The 10,000-nt window shown below is 37.7% G+C and overlaps 2 protein-coding genes across 2 annotated transcripts in view; one reads left to right on the top strand and one right to left on the bottom strand.

Annotated features, from left to right (window-relative positions):
- Nucleotides 1-10,000, bottom strand: part of LOC144977551 (pre-mRNA-splicing factor ATP-dependent RNA helicase PRP16-like) — a gene marked incomplete at its 3' end in the record, with an annotated part of 60,673 nt that overhangs the window by 18,338 nt on the left and 32,335 nt on the right.
- The window catches only part of LOC144977552 (uncharacterized), a 7,733-nt gene continuing 476 nt past the window's right edge, over nucleotides 2,744-10,000 (top strand). The window contains exons 1-2 of the mRNA XM_078922891.1: nucleotides 2,744-2,915; nucleotides 7,470-10,000. The exon at nucleotides 7,470-10,000 is cut by the window's right edge and continues 476 nt beyond it. Of these exons, the coding sequence (XP_078779017.1) occupies nucleotides 7,584-9,278 (1,695 nt within the window). The 5' untranslated portion in view covers nucleotides 2,744-2,915; nucleotides 7,470-7,583 and the 3' untranslated portion in view covers nucleotides 9,279-10,000. The remainder of the gene's footprint in view (nucleotides 2,916-7,469) is intronic.

Below are 10,000 nucleotides of genomic sequence, written 5' to 3' on the forward strand. Positions count from 1 at the left end.
CCTAACAGGCGTCATGTCCCGTCCTACATGTTAAATGTTGCTGTTGATCAGGGACCCCTTGTAAAGCGCTTTGAGCACATTTAGTGGACATTGCGCTATTTAAAAAAAAGAAATAAAAAATATTAAAAAATACCTCCCTCCCTCAGCGTCCCCCCGCCCCTCCCCCTCTCCTTAAGACTCTCTCCTTCTAAAACATTTTTAAAATGTATACAATATCTTATTATTATTATGGGTTTTCAAAAGATTATATATATATATATATATATATATATATATATATATATATATATATATATATATGCTACATTGTCATCGCCGTCTAAATAAAAATAATTTTACTCGTTTATTCATCTTGTTTGATTTGTTTTGTTTTTTCATAATCTTCAGCCCTGTGGCCCGTTTAGCCGGAGTTGAAACGATCCCTTTCTCACACCCCAACCCTCCCCCTCCTCCTCCTCTCTCTCTCTCTCTCTCTCTCTCTCTCTCTCTCTCTCTCTCTCTCACACACACACACACACACACACACACACACACATACATTATATATATATATATATATATATATATATTATTTTTTTTTTTTAATATATATATTGCTTCTCAATCTCAAAGTCATATGTTTGTAAGTGTGTGTGCGAGCGCGTCTTCTTTTAATTAAAAAAAGGCCTTTTAACTCTAAGTAATCGTATTCAAATATAATTGAAATATTCAACGTGGCGAGTCAACAACGTAAGTGTTAAAGTTTGTAACATGTTACAATGTTACTGATGACATTCCTCGAAGTTAACCCACTCTACCCTAGCTCTCTGTCTTCGCCATGCTACATGTGCTCTTCCTAGAGAGTTTTGGTCCTTTACTTTTAAAAAAAAAAAATAAATAAATAAATAATAAAAACCCGACCAAAAAACAAAAAAATCAGAAAAAGAAATTTAAAATAGAAGTGTAAAACCATTGGATACGTGCCTTGTGTAGTCATTTATTTTCTGGTTTTAGAGTAATGGCATCTTATTAATTTTCTAATACTCTTCAACAGTCGTAACGTCACTTCCCTCGTAATGACGTATGGTAACTTAGTAACACTGGCTCTAAACTATCGGAACAATGGCGGACGCCGTATGAAATATTTCTCCGGCGAGCATAAAAGCGAATTTCTATACAGAATGTTATTCAGCAAAATGATGTCTATCTACAACAGTGTTTAGTATTTATAGCTGTAGTAATCAAAGCATTTCTTTACATTTTTGTGATGTAATAATAGAGAAAGTAGAATGAGAAAAACTGTTGGTTGAATCGTAACGAATGTGACGAATTTCCTATGGGTGGTAAGGAGAGGGTTAACGTCACGACTTTACGTCCGTCCCTATCGTTAAAATCGGTGCTCCTTCCACTTCCATTGCATTCTAATTGGATTCAGTAGTCTGATGTCACGCCGCCCGGCAACGGCGGCCATCTTGGATCTAAACGAAGAAAATCATTACTTTTTATTCTTCATGCCGGCTAGAACTTTTCATATGCCTTGTGATCAGAATGTGTAAAAGTCAAAACATGATCAAATTTATGGGGTTTTTTTTTTTCCTCTGGATACGCTTTTATGCTCGCCGGGGAAATATTTCATACGGGCGTCCGCCATTGTTCCGATAGTTTAGAGCCAGTGTTACTAAGTCATTAGGAAGGAAGTGACGTTACGACTATTGAATTCTATTGCAAAAAAAAAAAATAATAATAATAATCTCAGTTGTATTTATGACATAGATATCTACTAAGTACTAAGTATTTGGATTCGAAAGGATAAAAAGGAGAGGCGATACTCAACGTCAAACGAATACCTTGGCCACTTACACTTATCGACACAAACAGTAAAGGTAATGTAATTATTCATGTTAACATCGTATCGAAGTTAAAGTATGATATGATATAATAGAATAATATATCGTTTTGTTATTGTTCTGGTCGTTGTCGTTGTTGTTATTGTTGTTGTTGTTGTTGTTGTTGTTGTTGTTGTTGTTGTTGTTGTTGTTGTTGTTGATGATGATGATGATGATGATGATGATGATGATGATGATGATGATATAATTTCGCAAAATTATGTCATAATAAAGATTATTGTCATCATCATCATTATTCAACAACAACAACAACAACAACAACAACAACAACAACAACAACAACAACGCCGTCTTCGTAAAACATTATAATAAAAAACAGTGACAACACACCGGTCTCTCTCTCTCTCTCTCTCTCTCTCTCTCTCTCTCTCTCTCTCTGTCTCTCTCTCTGTCTCTCTCTCTGTATTTGTATGTCTCTATGTCTCGCTCTCTCTTTCTCTTTGTATTTGTCTCTATGTCTCTCACTCTAACTCTCCCTGTAGCTCTCTCTCTCTCTCTCTCTCTCTCTCTGTAATGTCTCTATGACTCGCTCTCTTTGTATTTGTCTCTATGTCTATCACTCTAACTCTCCCTGTAGCTGTCTCTATCTCTCTCTCTCTCTCTCTCTCTCTCTCTCTCTCTCTCTCTCTCTCGCCGTTTCCCTCTCTCCCCCCCCCTCTCTCTCTCTCTCGCTTTGCTTCCCCCCCCCCCCCCCCCCCCCCCCGCCGTTCTCTCTTACCCTCACTCTTCTTCCCTCCCTCCTCCTCTGTCTCTTCATCACACAAAAGGCCAACACTCTTATTATCCCTTCACAGACAATAATATAATTATGGTCTTTAAGTTCCACTGCATTTTATGTCAAAGGATTGTTTTGTTTCAAAACAGTAGAGGAAATAAAAACAGTACAGGAAATAACTTTGATATAAAATTATGTGCACCGTAGCTCCTCCGTGACTATTCTTAACGACAGAGAGTAATTTCCAAGTTAAGGAACAATCCACCTCGGAGTTGTAAAGTTGTTGAACAATAAATATCTCAAAGGATAAAAAGGTAAATATTATTATAGTTCTATAATAATAATAATAATAATAATAATAATAATAATATAATAATAATAATAATAATAATAATAATAATAATAATATAATAATAATAATAATATAATTATTATATAATAATAATAATAATAATAATAATAATAATAATAATAATAATAATAATAATAATAATAATAATAATAATAATAATAATAATAATAATAATAATGATAATGATAATAATAATAATAATAATAATAATAATAATAATAATAATAATAATAATAATAATAATAATAATAATAATAATAATAATAATAATGATAATAATATGAATAATAATAATATTAATAATAATAATAATAATAATAATAATAATAATAATAATAATAATAATAACTTGAGCTTGAGCTTTTATATAGCGCAATATCCACTAAACGCGCTCAAAGGAGTGCTTTACAAAGGTGTCCCCCCTGACCAACAGCAACACGTGATGTGTCGAACGAGACACGACCAGACCTGTCTAACTATTCGAATTTATTTTTTTTTAATTCGTAATTTTCACGGAGAAAATAATAAGTAGTAAGTAAGCCTTGCAGTCCGAGAATTTTGTGTGATTCGGTCATAGTCGATGGATATAGGCCGCTCTCTCTCTCTTCTCTCTCCTCTCCTCTCTCTCTTCTCCTCTCTCTCTCTCTCTCCTCTCTCCTGCTCTCTTCTCTCTCTTCTTTCCATCCATGTTGTTAATAGGATTCATAGTCGCAACGTCACTTCCTTCCTAATGACGCATGGTAACTTAGCAACACTGGCTCTAATACTATCAGCACAATGGCGACACCCATATGAAATATTTCTCCGCGGGCAGAAAAGCGTATTAGATAGTTCGAAGATGACGTCACTCAAGCCTTTGTTGTTATATTTTGCCATCGCGTTTGTGAGTTATTCTCACTGAACTGTATTAACCCAGACTATAAAAGTTCATGATTACAATAGTTTTGTGTGTTCGTCGTTATACTTCGATGGCAATGTTATGAGCTTCTTAGCCAAGCGCATACTATCTATACAGAGGAGAAAAAAAACATAAATTTGATCATGCTTTGAGTTTTACACATTCTGATCACAAGGCATATGAAAAGTTCTTGCCAGCTTGAAGAATAAAAAGTAATGATTTTCTTTGTTTAGAACCAAAATGTCGCCGTTGCCGGGCGGCGTGACATCAGACTATTGAATCCAATTGTTTCCATTGGTCACGGTTCTGGGCCAGAGTTTTTGAGGCTGTCAAGATCTTGTTGTGGCTTTAGTACGGAGGGCAATGCAAGATTTCTTTCTACTTCCGGGATTAATTCATCTGAATTGCAAGTGACCAATTTACCCTCCAAAAGATTGAATAATTTTTCTAAGTCATTACATGTGATTTTGTACCATATTTTCCTTCTTTTTTTTTTTTATTTATTTATTTTTTACATGACTTTGTTGAATTTGAGAAACTTATAGATAGTATACGCTTTGGCTAAGAAGCTCATAACATTGCCATCCGGAAGTAAAGCGGAACAACACACAAAACTGTGTGTATCCATGAACGTTTATAATCAGGTTAAAACAGTTCAGTGAGCATTACTCATAAACGCGGATGGCAAAAAACAATAACAAAGACCTGGGTGACGTCATCTTCGATCTATATTGCTCTGCAGAACGAGCCAAAATACGTAGTTCTATGAATTTTTCGGAGAAGTGGTCAGGTCTGTATGACGTCTGTAAGGCGACGCATTCCATTAGTCACGGTCCTGGGCCAGAGTTTTGAGGCTGTCAAGATCTTGTTGTGACTTTAGAAGTACGGAGGCCACTAGATCTTCAGTCTGCAGTCCGAGAATTGTGCGATTCGGTCATAGTCGATGAGTACAACCGCTCTCTCTCTCTCTCTCTCTCTCTCTCTCTCTCTCTCTCTCTCTCTCTCTCTCTCTCTCTCCATCAATGTTGTTAATTGTTTCCATTGGTCACGGTCCTGGGCCAGAGTTTTGAGGATGTCAAGATCTTGTTGTGACTTTAGAAGTACGAAGGCCACTAGATCTACAGTCTGCAGTCCGAGAATTGTGTGATTCGGTCATAGTCGATGAGTATCGCCGCTCTCTCTCTCTCTCCATCCATGTTGTTAATAGGATTCAATAGTCGCAACGTCACTTCCTTCCTAATGACGCATGGTAACTTAGCAACACTGGCTCTAAACTATCAGCACAATGGCGGACACCCATATGAAATATTTCTCCCGCGGGCAGAAAAGCGTATAGATAGTTCGAAGATGACGTCACTCAAGCCTTTGTTGTTATATTTTGCCATCCGCGTTTGTGAGTTATTCTCACTGAACTGTATTAACCCAGACTATAAAAGTTCATGATTACACATAGTTTTGTGTGTTCGTCCGTTATACTTCCGGATGGCAATGTTATGAGCTTCTTAGCCAAGCGCATACTATCTATACAGAGGAGAAAAAAAACATAAATTTGATCATGCTTTGAGTTTTACACATTCTGATCACAAGGCATATGAAAAGTTCTTGCCAGCTTGAAGAATAAAAAGTAATGATTTTCTTTGTTTAGAACCAAAATGTCGCCGTTGCCGGGCGGCGTGACATCAGACTATTGAATCCAATTGTTTCCATTGGTCACGGTTCTGGGCCAGAGTTTTTGAGGCTGTCAAGATCTTGTTGTGGCTTTAGTACGGAGGGCAATGCAAGATTTCTTTCTACTTCCGGGATTAATTCATCTGAATTGCAAGTGACCAATTTACCCTCCAAAAGATTGAATAATTTTTCTAAGTCATTACATGTGATTTTGTACCATATTTTCCTTCTTTTATTTTTTTTATTTATTTATTTTTTACATGACTTTGTTGAATTTGAGAAACTTATAGATAGTATACGCTTTGGCTAAGAAGCTCATAACATTGCCATCCGGAAGTAAAGCGGAACAACACACAAAACTGTGTGTATCCATGAACGTTTATAATCAGGTTTAAAACAGTTCAGTGAGCATTACTCATAAACGCGGATGGCAAAAAACAATAACAAAGACCTGGGTGACGTCATCTTCGATCTATATTGCTCTGCAGAACGAGCCAAAATACGTAGTTCTATGAATTTTTCGGAGAAGTGGTCAGGTCTGTATGACGTCTGTAAGGCGACGCATTCCATTAGTCACGGTCCTGGGCCAGAGTTTTGAGGCTGTCAAGATCTTGTTGTGACTTTAGAAGTACGGAGGCCACTAGATCTTCAGTCTGCAGTCCGAGAATTGTGCGATTCGGTCATAGTCGATGAGTACAACCGCTCTCTCTCTCTCTCTCTCTCTCTCTCTCTCTCTCTCTCTCTCTCTCTCTCTCTCTCTCTCTCTCTCCATCAATGTTGTTAATTGTTTCCATTAGTCACGGGTCATGGGCCAGAGTTTTGAGGATGTCAAGATCTTGTTGTGACTTTAGAAGTACGAAGGCCACTAGATCTACAGTCTGCAGTCCGAGAATTGTGTGATTCGGTCATAGTCGATGAGTATCGCCGCTCTCTCTCTCTCTCCATCCATGTTGTTAATTGTTTCCATAAGTCACGGTCCTGGGCCAGAGTTTTTGAGGCTGTCAAGATCTTGTTGTGACTTTAGAAGTACGGAGGCCACTAGATCTACAGTCTGCAGTCCGAGAATTGTGTGATTCGGTCATAGTCGATGAGTATAGCCGCTCTCTCTCTCTCTCCATCCATGTTGTTTCCATCGGTCACGGTCCTGGGTCAGAGTTTTGAGGCTGTCAAGATATTGTTGTAACTTTAGAAGTACGGAGGCCACTAGAACTACAGTATTTCTTAGTTCTTCAGGGATCGTTTCGGCCTCAATCTGAATCCAGAAATTTATGATATGTTGAGAGATCCTGGTTCAGGGTAGGTACTATTGATGTTTAATGGTAGTCTCCCTACATGAGAAATTCTCAATAATTCAAAATAAGTTGCAAAGAATGAGTTTAAGTTTAATCCTTGGAAAAGGCTCTTTACTCACATTCTCTCAACATACCCTGGTGTAAAATGAGTACCTAGTCATAACATCTTGGTTTCAGTTGTAAAAAAACCCCCAGTAATATCACCTAATAGAGTCAGGTCTCATCTTATAACAATAAATGTCAAGTGTTGCTGTTGAGGAAGGACCTTTCGTAAAGCCTTTTGATGTATAGTGAACAATGCACTCTATAAATTTTTTTACAGGCCACATAGGAAAATTTTCCCTGATGATGAATAGAGAGAATTTAATTGCTTGTTTCAATATTGTTGAGGAAGGACCTCTAGTAAAGCCTTTTGATGTATAGTGAACAATGCACTCTATAAATTTTTTCACAGGCCACATAGGAAAATTTTCCCTGATGATGAATAGAGAGAATTTAATTGCTTGTTTCAATATTGTTGAGGAAGGACCTCTCGTAAAGCCTTTTGATGTATAGTGAACAATGCACTCTATAAATTTTTTCACAGGCCACAAAGGAAAATTTTCCCTGATGATGAATAGAGAGAATTTAATTGCTTGTTTCAATAATTTTTTTTCAGACATTCTAAACAAGCTGTTCTGAACACAAGGAACAACAACAACAACACAACACGTCAAAACATAAAAGATAATATCTAAAAGTAAAATAACAACAACAACCCCCCCCCCCCCCAATGATGGCTACTCCCGTTCAAACCACATGGATATCATATTTTGTCTTCATTCACTTGTTCACAATATGGCATTGCCCTACTGCAGTTGATTCTTGGGGTCGCTTTGTATTTCGTAATCTAGATAATTACCCATATACCACAACAACAACAGGTTATACCACTGACAAAGAACAAGTGGCATGGCTGCAATCTACCGCCAGAAATGTAAATACTGAATCCAACTCGACTCATTTAAAAGCCGGCCAGGAATCTGTTAAAAATAGCTCCACAGAAGACCTTAAAAGGTCCTCAAACTCAAAGGTGAAACCTGATGACAAACCGACCACCGATCCTTCGGAAAATCTGATCAAAGTTTGGGAACGTGTCGAAGAACAACCCAAATCTGAGTCAGCAGTATTGACCACGGACAATCCCAATCCTGTGCAGAATAAGCCGTATACCACCCCATCCCAGATCATCTCTTTAAATGGTGTGACTTTGTCAAGTGAAAGAGAAGAAAGTGAAAGAGGAGATGAAACAGGAGGAGGAGGAGGAGGAAGAGAAGGAAGGGGGGAAAAAGATCAAAGAATGAGAGAGAAAAGCAGGAAAGACACTGTGGGTGGAAAAAGAAAAAATGGAGTGGGAAAAAGAAAAGGAGGAAGAAGACTGGGAGGAAGAGGGAGAAAAGAGAAACGAGAACCAGAAGAACATCAGTTGACAAACAGCTCCCAAAATATCTCTGCAGCTGTAGAAAATAACGATAATAATTCTTCTGTCCAGGTTGAAGCCACAACCAAAATAAACAACGACAAAGGGATGAGAACCAAAGATAACAACAACAACAACAACAGTAACAACGTCAAAAACAATAACATTAACAATGACGAAAACAACATCACTGCCAGGACCAACGACAAAAACAATAGCAATGTCAACAGCTGTAACAACAACAACAACAACAACAACAAAACAAGATCCCTATTACCACAGAGCTCCATTCTTCTGTCCGTGCAGTTGTCAGAAGAAGGTCACTCGGTTCGTGTAAGCTGGAAAATCAACACATCTGCCAACATCACTGACCAGATACAAGGTTTCGTGGTCAGCTATAAAATGGACGGGAGGGAAAACTACGATTCCTCCAGACTGGGGAAAGAAGTGAGGACGTTCTTCCTCCATTCACTGCACAAAGACAAATATTACAGCATCTGTGTCAGGACAATTGGCGGCTCTCAAAACGGACCCGTCCAAGTTCCAGAAAGTTCTTCTACTACAGACGATGAACTGTGTGTCAGATGGTCAAAAACTTCTATGAAAATTGTCATTGGAGTAGTCGCAGGTTTGATCTTTTTAGTTCCCTGCCTACTAATTTTAGTTTGGGTGATTTACAAGGATCGGAAGATGAAGGCTTTGAATAATAATAGTGATGGCAGTAACGATAAAGACGCTCTCATTAAGGAAACTCTGGGGAAGAGGAAAATTATCAGTGAAAAAGAAAGGGAATTTGATGAGGCCAAAGTCGAGTTCTACGGCAAGGAGGTCAAATTTCTAGTGGGGGATCCTGGGGAGAAGTCTGAGGAAAGCAAAAGGAAAGGTGGAGAGGAGGTCGGAAAAGACAAGAAGAGGCCGTATTGCAGTCGGAGAGAAATGGCCGGAGAAGAGGCTGGCTTGGACAATGTGGGGTTTCAGAATGACCATTTCACTGTTCATATGAATTAGGATGAATCTATGAATAAGATGGCAGCAGGAAACAAAAGACATGAAGAAGAAATAAAAATTTAAATAAAATATAATAGAATTTTGAGATCCCCCGCCCCAGCCCCCAATGATGCAAATTTAACCCCGCAGTGAAATCTGTAAAAAATTTAAAATTCAAGTAAAAGCACAAGACATTTCTGAATGGATTCGTTACAAGAAGAATTGTCCTCTTAAAAGCATATATCAATTTGACAATAATCTCATACATACGTGAGCTGAAAAATTCTTCAGTTCTCTACTTTTTTTTCTTATTTTTTTTTTTGTTCAGAGAGCTGGAGACATGGGAAAAATTCAGTCACTATAACATTGGAGAGATTGAAATGGGTACAAGGACTGAAGCTTACGCAGTTGAAAAACATTGGAGAGATTGAAATGGGTACAAGGACTGAAGCTAACACAGTTGAAAAACATTGGAGAGATTGAAACGGGTACAAGGACTGAAGCTAACACAGTTGAAAAACATTGGAGAGATTGAAACGGGTTCATGGACAGAAGCTAACACAGTTGAAAAACATTGGAGAGATTGAAATGGGTACAAGGACTGAAGCTAACACAGTTGAAAAACATTGGAGAGATTGAAATGGGTACAAGGACTGAAGCTAACAGAGTTGAAAAACATTGGAGAGATTGAAACGGGTTCATGGACAGAAGCTAACACAGTTGAAAAACATTGGACAGATTGA

Source organism: Berghia stephanieae, chromosome 7, assembly GCF_034508935.2.
Source record: "Berghia stephanieae isolate SIO BIC M18660-M18661 chromosome 7, UCSD_Bste_1.3, whole genome shotgun sequence".
In the NCBI taxonomy this organism is placed as follows: domain Eukaryota; kingdom Metazoa; phylum Mollusca; class Gastropoda; order Nudibranchia; family Aeolidiidae; genus Berghia; species Berghia stephanieae.